This window comes from Bubalus kerabau, chromosome 10, assembly GCF_029407905.1.
Source record: "Bubalus kerabau isolate K-KA32 ecotype Philippines breed swamp buffalo chromosome 10, PCC_UOA_SB_1v2, whole genome shotgun sequence".
In the NCBI taxonomy this organism is placed as follows: Eukaryota; Metazoa; Chordata; class Mammalia; order Artiodactyla; family Bovidae; genus Bubalus; species Bubalus kerabau.
Genome location: NC_073633.1, coordinates 92,403,042 through 92,421,108, shown reverse-complemented (window position 1 = coordinate 92,421,108; position 18,067 = coordinate 92,403,042). Strand labels below are relative to the sequence as shown.

The 18,067-nt window shown below is 49.6% G+C and overlaps 1 protein-coding gene across 2 annotated transcripts in view; it reads left to right on the top strand.

Moving 5' to 3' along the window:
• Positions 1–15,496, top strand: part of TGFB3 (transforming growth factor beta 3) — a 33,340-nt gene extending 17,844 nt beyond the window's left edge. For both annotated transcript variants that reach the window (XM_055538718.1, XM_055538717.1), the window contains exons 3-8: positions 987–1,150; positions 1,646–1,775; positions 7,465–7,572; positions 10,156–10,321; positions 12,916–13,069; positions 14,244–15,496. In XM_055538718.1, the coding sequence (XP_055394693.1) occupies positions 987–1,150; positions 1,646–1,775; positions 7,465–7,572; positions 10,156–10,321; positions 12,916–13,069; positions 14,244–14,402 (881 nt within the window). In that variant the 3' untranslated portion in view covers positions 14,403–15,496. The remainder of the gene's footprint in view (positions 1–986; positions 1,151–1,645; positions 1,776–7,464; positions 7,573–10,155; positions 10,322–12,915; positions 13,070–14,243) is intronic.
• Positions 15,497–18,067: the final 2,571 nt, after the last annotated feature.

Here is an 18,067-nt window from a genome sequence, read left to right as displayed (position 1 = left end):
CTTGTCTCATGGGCTCCAGCCTGGCTGCTTCAGGTCCCTCTTACTCACTTGCATTTTCCTCTCCTTCTATCGCTCTCTCCCTCCTCTGACCTGTTTACAGGGACTTCCAAGCGTCTCCAAAGGCCCTTACTGCTCTCTCTCTGGTCCTGTTGTTTGGTCCATGCACTAAACAACCTCTGTTAATAGCCCCACCTCTGAATGTTAATCTCCCTGAAGGCAGGGCCCCTGTCTGTCCATTTTTTTAAATGTTATTTATTTGACTGTGTCGGGTTTTTGTTTCTGCATACAGGATCTTCATCGCTTCGTGTGGGATCTTTCGCTGTGGCGCGTGGGCTCTCTGGTTGTGGCGCGTGGGCTCAATAGTTGCAGAGCTCGGGCTTAGTTTCTTTCTCCCCAGACACCTGAGATCTCAATTCCCTGACCAGGGGTTGAATCCATGTCCCCTGCCTTAGTAGACAGTGGATCCTTTACCACTGGCCCACCAGGGAGTTCCCTTGTCTATTCATTTTTGCTTCCCAGCGTTAGCCTGTGCTTGGCATGTAGCATTTGCTCAATGCACGTCTGATGAATGAATAAATGCTTGAATGAACAAAGGCGTGAATGAATCAGCTAGCTATGCAGTGATTAAACTCCTAGGGGAAATTGCTGATGCTGTTGGAGAATCTGTATTTTTTTAAAGGAGTAGGAAAGCAGGTTGGACAGCCTGCCAGAGTGGAGATAATGAGACAAGGGGTTGGAGGGGCCAGTTGTCAGTGCCATGTCCTGGGTGGGGCTCCATGCCTTGCTTCTCCATCAGGCCTGTGTATGGTTCCGGGCCACCGAGAATTTCCCTCCCATTTCTTACCTGTAGGTCTGAGGCCTCAAGGCTCTATCGCGGTCACAGGTGGGCCCCCCAGCCCCTTGATGAGTGTCTGCTGGCAGCACACTGTCCCCATGGGTGTTGCTCACACTGTGCTTCCCCCCTCCCCCAATGCTCTGCCTCCTAGATGACCTGACCGTCTGCCCCAAAGGCATCACCTCCAAGATTTTCCGCTTCAACGTGTCCTCAGTGGAGAAAAACGAAACCAACCTGTTCCGAGCAGAATTCCGGGTCTTTCGGATGCCCAACCCTGCCTCCAAGCGCAGCGAGCAGAGGATTGAGCTCTTCCAGGTGAACCTCTTCCCAGGACAGACACCACGTGGGGGGTAGAAGTCAGTTTCTTTGCCAGATTGAGCCTGTGCTCTGCTCGGAGTGCAGCAGGCCTGGGTATGAATCCCGCCTTCTCTGAGCTTTAGTTTCTGTACCTGTGTCTGTCATTAAGAACAGGGGTCCCTAACCTCTGGGCCACAGACCGGTACCTCCTGTCAGATCAGCGGCTGGCGGCATTAGATTAGAAATAAAGTGCATGATAAAGGTGATGCGCTTGAAACATCCCGAGACCACCCCTCTCCTTCCCGATCTGTGGAAAAGTTATCTTCCATGAAACTGGTCCCCGGTGGCAGAGTTTGGGGACTGCTGCTTAAGAGGATTAAGACTTAACTGAGGAGCTTGAAAGAGCATTTCAGAAGTCTTAGTTGGCTCCTGTTCCCCTCCCCATTCTGCTGCACCGTGACGCTCAGGTGCCCTGTCCTGGCCTCGGGACTTACTCCTTCCTCTGCCCCGTAGATTCTCCAGCCGGGTGAGCACATAGCCAAGCAGCGGTATATCGATGGCAAGAACCTGCCCACGCGGGGCACTGGCGAGTGGCTGTCTTTCGACGTCACAGACACTGTGCGTGAATGGCTCTTGCGGAGAGGTAGGTTGACTCAGGATGAACATTTTGGAAGGAACCTCTGGTCCCTTCTTTCTTCATGACACAGGGAAGGGGATGGCGCTAGGGGAGACAACAGATCTGGGTTCAAAGCCCAGCTTAGCCATTAACTTGCTGTGTGTCCATCATTCCTTCATTCAACTGATACTGAGTAAATGCTCCAAGCCAGGCCCTTGGGGATTCAGCAGTGAACCAGACAGGCAGGGTCCCAGATGTCATGGGGCTTTTGTTCTGGTGGGAGAGACACATAGTGAACAAATAAATGCTGAGGAATAAGACTTTCCAACGGTGATGAGTACCAGGAAGAACAGAAAGAGGGCGCAGTGCTAGTGCCTGGGTGGGGCCCGTCATCAGATGCTCAGCGGGAGTCTCTATGAAGAAGGAGCTGGTGCACTGAGGTCTGAGGGATGAGAAAGAGCCAGTCTGTGAAGGTCAGGATAAAGGATGTGCTAAAGCAAAAGCAATGAGACCCAGGCTCAGTTTGTTCTGGCAGCAGCAGACTGCCTGGTGTGACTGGAGCTGACGGGCTCAGAGAGAACCAGGAGCCAAAATATAGGACCCGCCAGGCCGTGGTCAGGCGTTAGAACTTATTCCAAGTGTGAAGAGATGTCCTGGGAGGGTTACAAGCAGGGCTGGGAATGTAGGGTGAGGTGATTTGGTTAAGATCCTCTGGTTGTCATGAGGTCAAGGGAAGAGGTTAGGGGCCACTGCAGCAACCCACGTGAGGGCGCTGTGGGCTTTGGCTGGGGCAGTTTGCTCTGTATTTTGGGTTGGTTCTGTATTTTGGAGGCGGAGCCAATAGGATTGACTGGGCTGATTAGGTGTGGGGTGAGAGGACAGAAGAGGAGTCTAGATGACTCTGAAGATTTGGGACTGAACACCCAGATGGTAACTCGTACTGAAATAAGGAGGCCTGGGAGACGAGCAGGTTTGGAGGTAGGTTCTATTTTGTTGATTAAGTTTGAAAGGCCTGGTAGTCAGTCATACAAGTAGGGCTGTCTAGTATGCATATCAGACTTCCTATGGTCCAAATCTCTCCTCCACTGGTTCTGCTTCCTCACCTTCCCTGCATGTCTCACAGAGCCATTTTAAAGATCCATTGTATTTCAGAGAACCTCCAAGTTTTCAGCTCATTATGTGAGTGCTGTGTGTGGTCACTCGGTTGTGTTGACTCTGCGACCCCATGGACTCTAGCCCTCCAGGCTCCTCTGTCCAGGGAATTTTCTGGGCAAGAATATTGGAATAGGTTGTCATTTCCTACTCCAGGGGATCTTCTCAAATCAGCAGTTGAACCCTCTTATGCCTTCTGCATTGGCAGATGGATTCTTTACCGCTGCACCACCTGGGAAGCCCGTTATGGGAGAGTGAGCTTCTATTAGGTCAGGCGAGGAAATGGAAGCCCAGAGAAGTTAAGTGGCTTGACCAGTCTTTGAGCCTGGATTAGAACTTGAACTTCCTGACTAACAGTCTTGGGGACTCAGGGCATCACACTCCACTAATTTCTCCTCTTCTTTACTTGGTGGCACTTCCTGGTCTGTGCTCAGTGGGGTGAGGGCACCTAAGGCAGTCCTGTCTGTTCTTTGTATTCCTCTTGCGAAGAATTTTCTGCCTTCATCAGCTGCTGTGGCTCCACAGTCCACCCACATAAGGATACCCAGAGTCCCTGGGACAGGTGGGGCCTTCCTTGTCCTCCTCGATGGTTTAGGAAGTTAAGGGTTAATGCTCGAAGGCAGAGATCACAAACATGTTGGCCTACGTATTGTTTTCAATTTAACTAGCGGTTAACAGTTTCTACGGAGAAGGCAGTGGCACCCCACTCCAGTACTCTTGCCTGGAAAATCCCATGGATGGAGGAGTCTGGTAGGCTGCAGTCCATGGGGTCGCTAAGAGTCAGACACGACTGAGCGACTTCACTTTCACTTTTTACTTTCATGCATTGGAGAAGGAAATGGCAACCCACTCCAGTGTTCTTGCCCAGAGAATCCCAGGGACGGGGGAGCCTGGTGGGCTGCCGTCTGTGGGGTCGCACAGAGTTGGACACGACTGAAGTGACTTAGCATAGCATAACAGTTTTAATTAATGTCCGGAGATTTCACATAAAACCTAGACATTTGACTTTTCTTGACAAATGGGTAACGATCCATCAGAGATGAGTAGGACCACCTCTTGAAGGTGGGGCATGTGGTCTTCATGTCACCCCAGGCCCCACCATTCCCCAGTGTTCTCCACGAGTGAGGCTGGCAGCCCCAGTTCAGCATGACGCACTGGCTCACTTTGCTCACATAACCTGCTGGGCTCTCTCGGCATCTGAGTGTGCAGGCTCCCATCTGAGGGGCATAACCTGGTGGCTGAACTGACAGATGGTGGGCTGGAGGTCCTGCCTCAGCTCCAAGGGTACCGGGAACCCCATTGGATCTCCCCAGCTGCACACGAAAGGAGGAAACCTCGGAGAACCCAGGCGCATCAGCTGACGGCAGCACCGTGGGAAATGGGACTCAGTCTGGAACTCAACATGGCTACAGAGAAGAGAGGCGGGGAAATTCATCTCTCAGCTTCCCTGTCTGATTCTGATCAGCTCCACCTGGATTTCTTTGAAGCCCTCGGCACTTAGAGTTCTTATTTTCACAGCTGCAGAACTCAATGAGAAGTTTGCATTGAGAATGATTTCCATCCTCCTTGAGACATCAAAAAAGATAATTTCGTAATAAAACCTATGGGTGTCCCACCCACCATCCACACCGCTGCCAATTCTGAGGTTAGTTCTTCCCTGGAACCTTCCGTTCCCACTCCGGCAGATGCTGCCCACCCCGTGTTCGGGGGAGTCAGACACAGACCTTTACTCTGCAGTTTCTGAGTCTCTTGAGGGTTCTTGGCCCCAAACAAAGTGGTAAATGGACTGCAAATGGAGGAGTCGGCGGTGTGGACTGTGAGGAAACTGAGTCACAGGTCCAGTCTTGTATTAGTTCAGCAAACATCAGAGAGCCTGCTCTGCACCAGTTCCCTTCTGGGCTAAGAGCCAGCTGGAGCCCTCTCCAGGGTTGGGGGCCCAGTCCCCACCCTCTTGTGCAATTGGTCCAATGTGTTGGCTTCTCTGTGTGCAGAGCCAGGCCTCCCCGAGCAGGGCGGGTGGGGAGCATGCCCAGTGCCTCGGCTCAGAACGGGGGCACACTGGGAAAACACAACTGTTTTGTGTCTCAGTGACTGGGTGGGCATCTTCCTTGGTGGTCCCTGCTGGGCCCTCTTTGTTCCTCTTTGTCTCGAACAGTCATGAGTGTGGCTCTGATGTCAGGCTGCCTGTGTTTGAATCTTGGTTCTACCACTTACTGGACACCTCCATCAAGCCATTTAATTTTCCCTGAGTCTCAGTGTCCTCATGTGGATAATGGGAGGGGAGGAATAACAGTCCCCGCTCTGTAGGATTAGTATGATTATATACCTGAGTTAGAGAGAAGGCAATGGCACCCCACTCCAGTACTGTTGCTGGAAAATCCAAATCCCATGGATGGAGGAGCCTGGTAGGCTGCAGTCCATGGGGTCGCTAAGAGTCGGACACGACTGAGCGACTTCACTTTCATGCATTGGAGAAGGAAATGGCAACCCACTCCAGTGTTCTTGCCTGGAGAATCCCATGGACGGAGAAGTGTGGTAGGCTGCAGTCCAGGGGGTTGCACAGAGTTGGACACGACTGAAGCGACTTAGCAGCAGCAGCAGCATACATGAGTTAAGGCATGCAGAGTCTTAGAGCATGCAGGCAGCAACGCTCAACAAACGTTGGTGATTGTCCCCATCATTCTCTGAGCCTCCTACCTAGACGGAGCCTGTTAGCTAAGCCAGGCACCATCTCACATGCACCACCTGTACCCTAACCCTAACTCTCCCCAACACGTCTGCATCTCAACCTTCTAACTCACAGACCCATGGGACTTTCAGTCTCTCCTGGACTGAAAATTCTTCTGGGTAATAGAAGTGTACTATTTTTTATGTAGTTTTATGTTTTTATGTTTTATGTAGCCCATTTCAGCTACTCCAGCTCCTTCTACCTGCCTTAAACCAGAAAGAGTACACTCCTTATGCCTCCCTCTCTGTTCACTTCTAGTTGTCCATCTCGGGCTCAGCATCCTTATTATATTGACTCCTCCCCTCCCTACCAGAGCTCACCTGGAACAGAAAGCTCAGCAGGTGTCAATGTGTCCCAGATGCTGCCATGACTGGGGTGGGATAGATAAAGCTGGGATCTGGAGTTTATGGAAGAAGGGACTGAGCTGGGTTTTTGTTTTTAATTATTTATGACTGTGCTGATCTTTGTTGCTGAGTGTGGGCTTCCTGTGATTGTGGACAGCGGGGGCTACTCTCTAGTTGCGGTGCACAGGCTTCTCATTGCAGTGGCTTCTCTCGTTGCAGAGCATGGGCTCCAGGGGGCACAGGCTTCAGTAGTTTAGGCAAGTGGGCTCAGCAGTTGTGGTCCCCGGGCTCTAGAGCGCAGGCTCAGTAGTTGTGGCCCACGCGCTTAGTTGCTCTGCAGCATGTGGGATCTTCCCGGATCAGGGATGGAACCCGCATCTCCTGCATTGGCAGGCAGATTCTTTCCCACTGAGCCACTGGGGAAGCCCCTTGAGCTGATTTTTAACCAGTAGAACTGGGACATCCAGGTCTGCCCAACGCTGCCTGCGGTCTCTGGGGTTCTGCCATTCTGCCCATGAGAAGGATGCTGAGCTGGGCTGGACTCTTTGGGGTTTTCCCTGATGACATCAGATTTCTGGAAGACTCCAGGTTGGCCCCAGGGCTGGATGCTCACACAGAACTAGGGTGATCTCAGACAACAGTGAACTCTCAGTTCACTAGGGTGAACTCAGGCTGACCCTAAGCTCAGAGGTCATCGCACACGTCCTCCCATACCTGGGCACTGCCCTGGATCAAGAGAGCTTCCCTGGTTCTTACCCACCAGAATTGGCACGATCCTAGACTCTACCTGGTTTCCCTGTACAAAACTACTGGATTCAGTTCAAATTTTTCATTTATTTTTCTCCCTTTCTTCCTTCCACTTTATGTTCAACCCCTTTTAGTAATTTCCTTGCTTTTCCAGTTTTAGTTACCAAAATACCTAATCCCACAGCCAATAGGAGAAAGGGCCAGAGCTGGCCTTTAAGCCCCAGAATATGAGTCACCAAACCCTGGCAGTCCAGGCTTCCTCACACTTGTCACCTCTTGTTCCTCTTCCTGTCTGCTCCATCCTTTCTCAGCGGGTTGGTTGAAAGTCTCCTCTCCCAGCTGACACGTCAGGGGGTGGGGGGGTGACTTTTTCCCTCCTCCTTTCCTGCACCCTCATTCTTTCGCCCCTACTAGGCTGGTGACAGCTTTTCCCTAATACCACCCTTGGAAAAATAGATGACTATTAAAATTCTCCTGCATGAGGCCCACTAGTTTATGTCTCCATTTGGTGACACATAACACAACAGAAATACGAGGCAACATGCTCATAAAGGTCCCCGATAGCTCTGGGAGCACTTTCTGTCTCCTGTGACTCTCAGTCCACTCTGGCCCCGTGACTGTGTGTGGCAGGAGAGACCTTGGCTCGTGCGTGTGTGGCTGTGGGTAGACAGCTACGTGGGTATGCGGGCTGCGAGCTTCATCACGCAGACTGCTTTCCTCACCAGCTCTGTGTCTTATTTTGCAGAATCCAACTTAGGTCTGGAAATCAGCATCCACTGTCCCTGTCACACCTTTCAGCCCAATGGGGATATCCTGGAAAACATTCAAGAGCTGATGGAAATCAAATTCAAAGGTAACAAAAGGGATGTTTATGGTAGGATGGGTGGGGGGAGTTAATAAAGCTAGATAAAACAGGAGACCCCTGGCCAGACCCTGAGAAGAGGAAGCAAGCTCCCTCACAGAGATGGCTGACTGTTTTGTATCGGGTTGGCCAGAAAGTTCTTATGGGTTTTTTCCATATTCTGTTTTGTCCTCAAAGCAAGAACTCCCTATTCTGTAGAGAGTGCATGAGCATCTGGAAGACAGTATTGTGCTGATAAGACCTCTGAAATCATATAGGCAAGCTGGTCTACTTCTCTGTACTCAGTCAGCAAACTGGGGGTGAGAGTACCTCTTTCACAGGGTTGTCATGAAATTATATGAGCTTACATATGTGAAATAGAGTGCTTGGCTACTCAGCAAATGAGAGTTGTCTTCACTTCCCCTAAAAGAAACGAACTTTGGTGGCCATGAACATGAGCTCTCTGACTGCTGGGCTTTCCAGATGTTGCAGAGCCCACCCAAGGCGTTATCTGGGTTTGAGCTGCTTCAGGCCTCAGGGTGCTTGCATGGAGAGGGCAAAATAGTTGAGAGACATGTCTGGTTTTCCAGTATGTTTTCAAGGTGCTGAGCCTAGACAGTCTCTGAATTTCAGAGAAATTCTGTTTTCTTTGCGGAGCCCTGTTGTGGGTTCACAGAGGCACTCCTGAGGCCAAGTGGTTTGTCAAAGTCAAACTAACCAATTTAAAGCCTAAGGTCAGAGATGTGTCTGGAAAAAGGTACCCATTTCAGGGCCTCTCTTGACCCCCAGCCCTGGGAAGTCCTTCATGAACTTTATTTCTGAACCTAATTTTTTTTTTGGCTGTACTGAGAGTCCCTTGGACTGCAAGGAGATCCAATCAGTCCATTCTAAAGGGGATCAGTCCTGGGTGTTCACTGGAAGGACTGATGCTGAAGCTGAAACTCCAATACTTTGGCTACCTGATGCGAAGAGCTGACTCATTTGAAAAGACTGTGATGCTGGGAAAGATTGAGGGCAGGAGGAGAAGGGGAAGACAGAGGATGAGATGGTTGGATGGCATCACCGACTCGATGGACATGGGTTTGGGTGGACTCTGGGAGTTGGTGATGGACAGGGAGGCCTGGAGTGCTGCAATTCATGGGGTCGCAGAGTCGGACACAACTGAGCGACTGAACTGAACTGAGTCTTTGTTGTTGCACTCGGGCTTTCTCTACTTGTGGCATGTGGGGTCTTCTTTAGTGTGATGCAAGGGCTTCTCACTGAGGTGCAAGCTTTTCTTGTTGCAGAGCATGGGTGGGTTCTAGAGTGTGCCGGCTCGGTATTGCCATGTGCAACAGAGCCTTTTTTTAAAGCAAATCATTTGACATCCTAATCACAGAACCTCACAGCTCAAAAGACCTTTGAAGTCCTTACCTACATTCTGAATTGGGATGAAATCCTCCCACTTCAGTCAATAGTTATCTTGTTCATAAAGCTGTTCAGAAACGGAAACTTGCGACCCAGCTTGCCGTCGATCTCCCAGTCCTAGTATGTATGCGTGAGGCCCATGTCCCTCCTCAGTTCAGTTCAGCCACTCAGTCGTGTCCGACTCTTTGCTACCCCATGGACTGCAGCACGCCAGGCCTCCCTGTCCATCCTGTCACCACGCAAATCTCACTCCTCCCGTTCCTGTCCCTGGTGGAGATGGACAGCCGCCAGCAGCTGGCCATCAAAATAGATCCTCTTGTAGTTGAGACTCAAATTCAGTTTTCAGGCTTTGCAGATGAACTAGCAGGTTTCCTTTGGAATTTCTCTGCTGTTTTCATACACTTCGTGATCCTATCTGAGTTTTATAGAGAAAACATTTTGAAAGTATAAGTGCAGTGTGAATGTTGTGTGTGTGTGTTAGTCCCTCAGTCGTGTCCAACTCTTTGTGACCCCATGGACTGTAACCCGCCAGGCTCCTCTGTCTATGGGGTTTTGGGGGGAAGAATACTGGAGAGGGTTGCCATTCCCTTCTCTAGAGATCTTTCCAACCCAGGGATCGAACGCAGGTCTCCCTCGTTGCAGGTGGATTCTTTACCGTCTGGGCCACCAGGGAAGGCCTGATGTGAACGTTAGCAATTGTTGATTCTTGTTCCCCTGGCTCCCATTCAAACTGTCTTAAATTGTGACATCTGGAAAGCATAGGGGGACTTAATGCCATCTTGACCAGTTCAGATTATGAGAGGAGACTCACACCTCAAGCTCTAAGTCTCAGGATCTAAACCGACAACTCAAAGGAATGTGTTAGAGCCTCGTAGTGACAAGGATGCTTCAGGAATCTCTGTAAATTCTCTAGGAAGCATCCCAGGAGGGGCTGTGCCCTCTGGAGGATTACCCTCAGGAGTCACGAGGGCATCTGACCACAGGCGTCTTGCAGGTCCCTTTGATACCAGTTCTTCCATTGGGTCTTCCCGTTCCTGCAGCTGGACAGTAGCATGAATCTGTGTCTTACCCATGCCTTCCTCGAATACCCCACCGTCCCACCTCCTGAACAGGGTGGGGATGGGATGAGAAAGTAGCATCCACCCTGCCCTCCCAGACAGGAGACCATCACCTTCCTTCCTTCTGCAGGTGTGGACAGCGATGATGATCCGGGCCGCGGAGATCTGGGGCGACTTAAGAAGAAAAAGGAACACATCCCTCATCTAATCCTCATGATGATCCCCCCAAACCGGCTAGACAGCCCAGGCCACAGTCAGAGGAAGAAGCGGGCCCTGGACACCAATTACTGCTTCCGGTAAGCCTGGGTGCACTCAGGACCCGTGAATTCCTGAAACAACATTGACTGCTCGCCTGTTGCCCCAGACCTAAGCCTTGTGCAACTGAGGGCCCTCGATGCTTTTCACACACACCTTGGGGAATGGAGATTTAGAACCTCTCATAAATCTGTTTTTCTGGGAGCCCCACTGTTTTTCCACAGCACAGGCCTGTAAAGGCCTGGATGAACTAAAGGAGGAGAGTGTTGCTGAGATGACTTGGATTAGAGGCTTCGTCTCTCCATGGTTTTCATGCTTTAAAATACTCTTAAGGTCTGCTTGTGTGGCAGGGAGATTAATGCAGAGTTTTCCATTAAAGGCTCAGTTCCCTAGGGAGGGTCCAAGGATGCTACTGGATGAGCAAAAATAAGACAAGTTTCCATTTGCAATGGGGAAGGTGAGCTAGAGAATTTATGAATTTGGAAATAGTTGGACAGCCATTGTAAAGAGGTTAAAAAAAGAGCATCCATTTTCTCTTATTTCAGAGTAGTTTCTCATTTATAAGGAAGGAGGATAAAAAAGCACAGACAGTGATTACTTAAAGGTAGACAATGACCACATCCATGGGAAAGTCTGAAGGATAAAATGCTTTAAGAAGCTGGGACACGGGACTTCCCTGGTGGTCCAGTGGTTAAGACTTCACCTTCCAGTGTAGGGGGTGTGGGTGCGGGTTCAATCCCTGGTCAGGGAGCTAAATCCCATGTGCCTCTCAGCCATAAAACCAAAACAGAAATAACAAGTATTTTAACAAATTCAATAAAGGCTTTAGAAGTGGTCCACATTAAAAAAAAAAATCTTAGAAAAGAATTTGGGATAAGGAGCTCATCTGTGGATGCAGGGAAGGCTTCAGAAGGGTGTGAAACTGGAGCTGGGTCTTCAGGGATGAGTGAGGCTTGGGTATGTAAGGTTATGGGAGGAGGAAGCACTTCCAGTAAAGGAAGGTGCATGAATGGGTCATTTTGGCTGGAGAGGAGGACGCCTGAATGGAGCTGGGGAGAATGAATTGGGAGATTTTTAGATCTAAAACCAGGCCTATTGTGGAACAACAGAATGAACTGGGGATGTTGAGTTTGAGGAACGGAGCGTATAGGGAAGGCAGCATGGTTGCCTCCAACTGTCTGAAGGCTGGCATGTCCATTTGTTCTGTGTGGCTCTCCTATCAGATAGGAATGGATGATCTTGGCTGCAAGGGCCAGTGGCTTAAGCCACGGGGGATTTCCTGTTCATAAGAAGTATGTAGGAGCAGCCCCAGGGTTGGTCTGGCTGCTTGCTTAATGCTGTTGAGGACACAGGCTTTCTCTTTCCAGTCTACCATGCCAAGTACGTTGGCTTGTCACCCCCTTGGTTATGGTCACATAAGCATAAGCAAGGCTGCTAGAGCTCTCGGCATCTTGTCCATGCTCAAGACAAGAGGAGGAGGGAAGTAGCAGAACCAGCAGCCTTCCTTTTCCATCTGTGACTTAAAAAAAAAAATTTATTTATTTATTTGGCTATACCAGGTCTTAGTTGCAGCACACGGGATCTTTAATCTTCCTTGCACCACGTGAGATCTTTAGTTGTGGCATGTGGGATTTAGTTCCCTTACCAGGGATTGAACCTGTGTCCCCTGCATTGGGAGCATGGAGTCTTAGCCACTGAACCACAAAGGAGGTCCCTCATCTTTGACTTTTATAAAGAATCAAATATCTGCCAGAACTTGCCCTTGCCCATTACATACTTCTGCTTCTGTCTGATTGATCTATGCAAGGTTGTATGACAATCTCTACCTGCAGGGGAGGCCAGGAAAATAAATATCTGGTGTTCCAGACTGTAACAGGAGGTGGCAAGAGAGAAGAGGAGTAGGAACGGCTCTTGAGTATAAAAACAAGAATGTCTACCATGGTTCACCAGGGAACCCGCAAGAAGTCAGATTTTGGCCAATAGCTGCCTTTGGAAGTAGCAAGTTTCTAGGTCTCAGCACAGGCTAGATGCCCACTTGGCAAGGGGTGTTGCCAAATGGAATCCTGCAGGCAACAGAACTGAAGTGGCCTGAGAGTCACACTGGGGTAATCTAGGAATCATGAGTCTAATGGAAGGATGTGTCTCGTTTTGATTCAATAGACTCTAGAATTAGACTGAGCAGTCATTTACTATAGTGTGTAAGTGCCTGAGCTTAGCGTTCATTTCTGGTTGCGTGCACATTAGGGAGGTAAAAGCAGGTCAACAAAGTCGAGTTGGCTAATAACACTCAGGGCTTGGTGTTAGGTGGAACACTTCAAGTCTTTATTTTGATTCATGATGTAAAAGGGACAGGACCACTTTTGCCTTTTTTCTCTCCATCATATATTATTTATGTATGTATCTATGCCTTCTATGTCCTTGGGATTCTGGTCTTCAACAGAGGAAAATGCCTTTATAGTTAATACAGCTCAGTGCACTTGAACCTGGGATCCCACTGACCAGAGCCACCCCTTATGATGACCAGGAAGGACTCCAGGTGCCCAGATGAGGGCCACTTGTGAAGTTTTTATGTTAGTGATTTCCTTGTCAGTTTTTTTTCTTTTTTTAGTAATTTATTTTTCTGTTGTTGTTGCAGCAATTTGGAGGAGAACTGCTGTGTGCGTCCTCTCTACATTGACTTCCGACAGGATCTGGGCTGGAAATGGGTCCATGAACCTAAGGGCTACTATGCCAACTTCTGCTCAGGCCCATGCCCGTACCTCCGCAGCTCAGACACAACGCACAGCACGGTATGGTACAGGTCATGCCTTATGGGGTGCTGGGGCTGAGCTGACCAGGCCACTTGTTTAAAAAGGATGCATGATGGGCTGCATGTTAAATGAGTGGATGGATGATGATCTGGGGTGTAAAATCCCTTATGGTGAAGGTTCTGATTTGGGCCCAACTCCAGTGGGTGACATTCTACCCTTTATAACTTTCTTGCATAGTTTCAACCAGACTTTTAAGTTGTTTATTTGCTCTTGTACTACGGGAATTACTTAGCTGTCACATGCCACTCCATATGTCAGAGAGTTTGGGGGCCAAAAGACTGCTACGATCAGATGCTGCTGCTTCTGCTAAATCGCTTCAGTTGTGTCCGACTCTGCGACCCCATAGAAGGCAGGCCACCAGGCTCCTCTGTCCGTGGGATTCTCCAGGCAAGAATACTGGAGTGGGTTGCCATTTCCCTCTCCATCTACGATCAGATAAAGAACTCTAATAATTCTTTTCTCTCGAAAGTAGAAGTTATTTTAAAAGATAATGTAAAACACACAGAAGAAGCCAACATGAAACAAAGGGAAGAGACGAGAGAGAGGGAAGTCGATGTCTGAAGCTAGCTTCTCTTTCTCTCCAGGGGAATCCGAGAGAGGGCCGTAACTTGTGAAGCATATTTCCTCATAGCTCCTCACCAAAGTGACCAGTTACAGCTAGGAGGAACCAACATAGGCATGTTTCTTCCCAGCCAAGAGAATTTCATGATCAGTTCCAAGTCCCTTGGTTGTGGGGGTCATGCTTAAACCAGTAATGCTCAGACCAGTGCCATATGTTGCGTTCCCTGTGAGCAGCAACCTGCCACTCACCCAAACTGGGTTCCGCCAGGTCCTCTGAAATAACATCAGTGGCCCATTTTGGTGGCTCAGATGGTAAAGAATTTTCTGGCAATGCAGGAGACCCGGATTTGATCCCTGGGTCAGGAAGATCCCCCTGGAGAAGGGAATGTCAACCCACTCCAGTACTGTTGCCTGGAGAACTCCATGGACAGAGGAGCCTGGGCAGGCTACTGTCCTTGGGGGTCTCAGAGTCAGACACAACTGAGCGACTAAGCACGCAGACTCTGGAGCAGCCCCAAGACCTTGTAGAGTCCCTGGGACCCCGGCTTGAAGCTCAGTTTTCCCAGCCTCTTAGTGATGCCTCTCTCCCCAGGTGCTGGGCCTGTACAACACCCTGAACCCGGAAGCCTCAGCCTCCCCTTGCTGCGTACCCCAGGACTTGGAGCCCCTGACCATCCTGTACTATGTCGGGAGGACCCCCAAAGTGGAGCAGCTGTCTAACATGGTGGTGAAGTCCTGCAAGTGCAGCTGAGGCCCGACCTCCACAGGGAGAGAGGAGGGATGACCACTGCCTGCCTGCCTGCCCCTCGGGAAACACAGCAGCGACGGACCTCACTGCGAGGCCTGGGGCCCGCGACCTCCGGCTCCAGGCAGATGATGGCTGAGACGAGGGTTCCCCTTCTGGAACATTTCTTCTTCTTGCTGGGTCTGAGAATCACTGTAGTAAAGCAAGTGTGGGTTTGGTTAGGGGAAGGTCGATTTCTTCAGGAGACATGGATTTTCCGTGTCAGAGGTGGTGGGGATGGAGGAAGAGGGGTGGTTGAGTTGACGCATTGCAGGGTTCACGGGATTCGGGACACCCTACGGGGGAAGGTGGGGTGGAGAACGGCCTGGACAGGACCAGACTGGAAGACCCTTGGCGCTGAGGTCAGATTGCTCATCCATCGCTGCCCCACGTCTGCTCGAGGGGCATCTGGATCACGTTATACCAGGCAAGCATCTTTCTTTAGGCAGGTTCCCAAGACAAAAGTCCCAGAATTGTATCTCATACTTACCTGGGATTAAGGACAAGTCTGTTAGTTTTGCAAATTGTCCCCTGGACGGCAATCGGCATTGAGGGTTGTTCTGGGAGAAGATCTAGGTAACGCAGGTCCCGGGGGTCATCAACTATATTGGGCCCAATGGATATGCAGAACTCCGAGGTAGAGGGTGGGAACTGACCCTCTCTGGTCTGCTCCTTGGGTTCCTCCTCTCGCCTTCTTCCTTGATCGTTATTTCTCCTTGGACATTTGGCTAGACACCTTCCAGGTCAGGGCGCACACGACTGGAGTTTGGGTCTCTGCAGCCTTGGGGCATCATGGGTTTCCCCTCCTGACCCCCACCCCCCAACCCCGAGACCCCGTGTTCATCTGGTGTTCCTGGAAGCAGGTGCTATGACGTGAGAGGCATGCAGGGAAGTTGCACACGTGCCACACAATGACTTGGCCCCAGACGCATAGACTGAGGTATAAAGACAAATAGAAATATTACTCTCAAAATCTTTGTATAAATTTTTGGGGAATCTTGGATCGTTTCATCTTCTGGAAGATTGTTTCTAAACAATAAAAGCCTTATTCTAAGGTGTAAGTCTTGACTCGTGAGGTATCCTTCTTAATGCCATGCCCACATCTAATGATCAGAGGGAAGTGGAATCTGAAGGCCGAGACTCTGGAACGCTGAGGCACTGCCGACTGTGAACTCCCTGGACAGCGCGCACCGCGCTGCCCTCCGCTCGCCCTCCGCCCTGTTCAGGGTCTCACAGTGGGGGGGGCTGTACTTCCATCTGTGTTTTGTTCCTTCTCGCAGCAGTTATCCTCAGACACACAGAGGCGGTGGCTGAGATTTGGGCAGAAATCATCTCCATTTGACCTCCATTTAACTGTGGGCAAAAATCACCCGGTGTGATTTTTGCATATGGAAATGTGTTGGCTTGTGTATTCACTATAAATTCAGGTGAGAATGAGAGAAACTGTCTGTGGCAAATGGCCCACGAATATGAGGCTGATTCTGTCCTCAGGTGGACCCTAGAAGAGCTCACCGGGGACTCCTTTTCGGAGGATGGGCCTCTAGTCAGGGAGTTTTGGAATGGAAGAGGCCAAGGAAAGCACAGCCCCACGTTCAACCTCTCATGTGAGGTCACGGGTGCCTGAGCAACGCACAATTCTACTGTGGTTTCATGTCCACCTGAAGCAATCAACTACAATAAGTGAGGAACCATCTAGCATGTTCCTCTACTGAAATTACCACTGGTTAAAAAAAGAAAAGACTTTCTGAAGCTAAAATTTGAGGGTGTAGGATGTGTACAATATGTTGGTGCCTGTATGTATGTGTCTGTCTCTGTGTGTGTTCATCTTGCTCCTTCTTGAGTTGTCCCAAATTAAACTCATGAATTTGGTCACTAAGACTCTTCTCCTGCTTTGTCTGCTGCTGCTGCTGCTAAGTCGCTTCAGTCGTGTCCGACTCTGTGCCACCCCATAGACGGCAGCCCACCAGGCTCCCCTGCCCCTGGGATTCTCCAGGCAAGAACACTGGAGTGGGTTGCCATTTCCTTCTCCAATGCAGGAAAGTGAAAAGTGAAAGTGAAGTCGCTCAGTCGTGTATGACTCTTCACGACCCCATGGACTGCAGCCTACCAGGCTCCTCCATCCATGAGACTTTCCAGGCAAGAGTACTGGAGTGGGTTGCCATTGCCTTCTCCCCTGCTTTGTCTACACCCAGCCAATTCTGAGGGCTCCTCTCTCACACTCCATCCCATGTGACACCCATTTACTTCCACTCTTATTTCAGGAACTATGTCCTGGCTGTAAAATCAGCGCTGGTGGGATTGTCCTGTCTTACCAAAGGGAGCCCGTGGGTCTGGAGAGGAGATACAGCATGCTTAGCTCATCAGCCATGGCAAAGCCAGCCCAGATTTTCAGTCTGTTCATTGATGGCAGTCCTAAATTTCAGTGGGCAAAAGAATCACCCAAGTGCTTATTTAAAACATGTAATTTCAGGCTGCAGCTTTAGAGATGTTGTTCTGGCTGGGTTAGGTCCAGCCTACCTAGAGACTGTATTTTGAGAAGTAGTGCCTTATCACTGATATTGTTGGTCCTTGAGGCTTAACTGAGAAGAGGGAAATAATCTTACAGGTCCTAGAATACCGTCTCCCCCCCCCATCCCTGGCTATTTATTGGCCAAACTATGGCATGTGGGATCTTAGTTCCCCAACCAGGGATCAAACTCAAGCCCCCTGCAGTGGAAGCATGGAGTCTCAATCTCTTAATCACTGGACTACCAGGGAAGTTCCAAACCCTCCTTTTTATCCAACCTCATTAGACATCACTAGAACATTGGCCTCTGTGTTCACCCTAATGAACTAAGGCCATGAGCAGTGTTTCCTGAAGGATCCCAAAGAAAAACAGCCCCACTGTGATTCCAAATCTTCTTTCTGTGTTAGGGCTCTATTCTTATCTTAGCTGATACAAATATGGGCAGGGGTCTGAAGCGCAGCCTCCCTGTTCCACATGTCACTTATAGGACTACAGAAACCTAAACCATTTTTCTGTCCATCTTTTAAAATATGTGCCTTTTTAGGGGAAGGGTAAAGAGGGGCTCTGTTCTTTATCTTTAAGGGTAAAGAGGGAGGATCATATGATTTGCTCAGTTTGTTACCAAGAGAAGTCCAGTACCAATAATAAGGACATTAAAATACTTGGGTAAATGAAGGAAGAGACCTGGAGTTTTGGAATTCTGGTCTTATACTTGATCAGCACGTGGTGACTGCAATAAGCAATTAGCCTGAGGAGTCAGTTCTGATGGTTATCTAGGGCAATTCTACACACTCTAGTTGGTCGAGAAGTTCTTTTACTGGACTCATACCTTCCTATGCTCTTTTATAAGAACTGTATGGTATGTCTCCCCAAACACCTTATTTCCCAGTTCTACACATCAGCAGGGGGCTATGGGGGAATTCTAATTTGTCTACTAATCAATTCATAACCAAATTAGCAAAACAATTAAGATGGTCCTCAAACGACTCAGAAGTCTCAGGAACATCTGAATGCATTCTCTCTTCTCTCCTGCAACTGACAGACTTCATCCCTCATGAAGAAAGAGAAGGCTTCCATGTGCTCAGACCTGTTTTCATTTACCAAGAAGGCAACAGAGCCCCTCTTC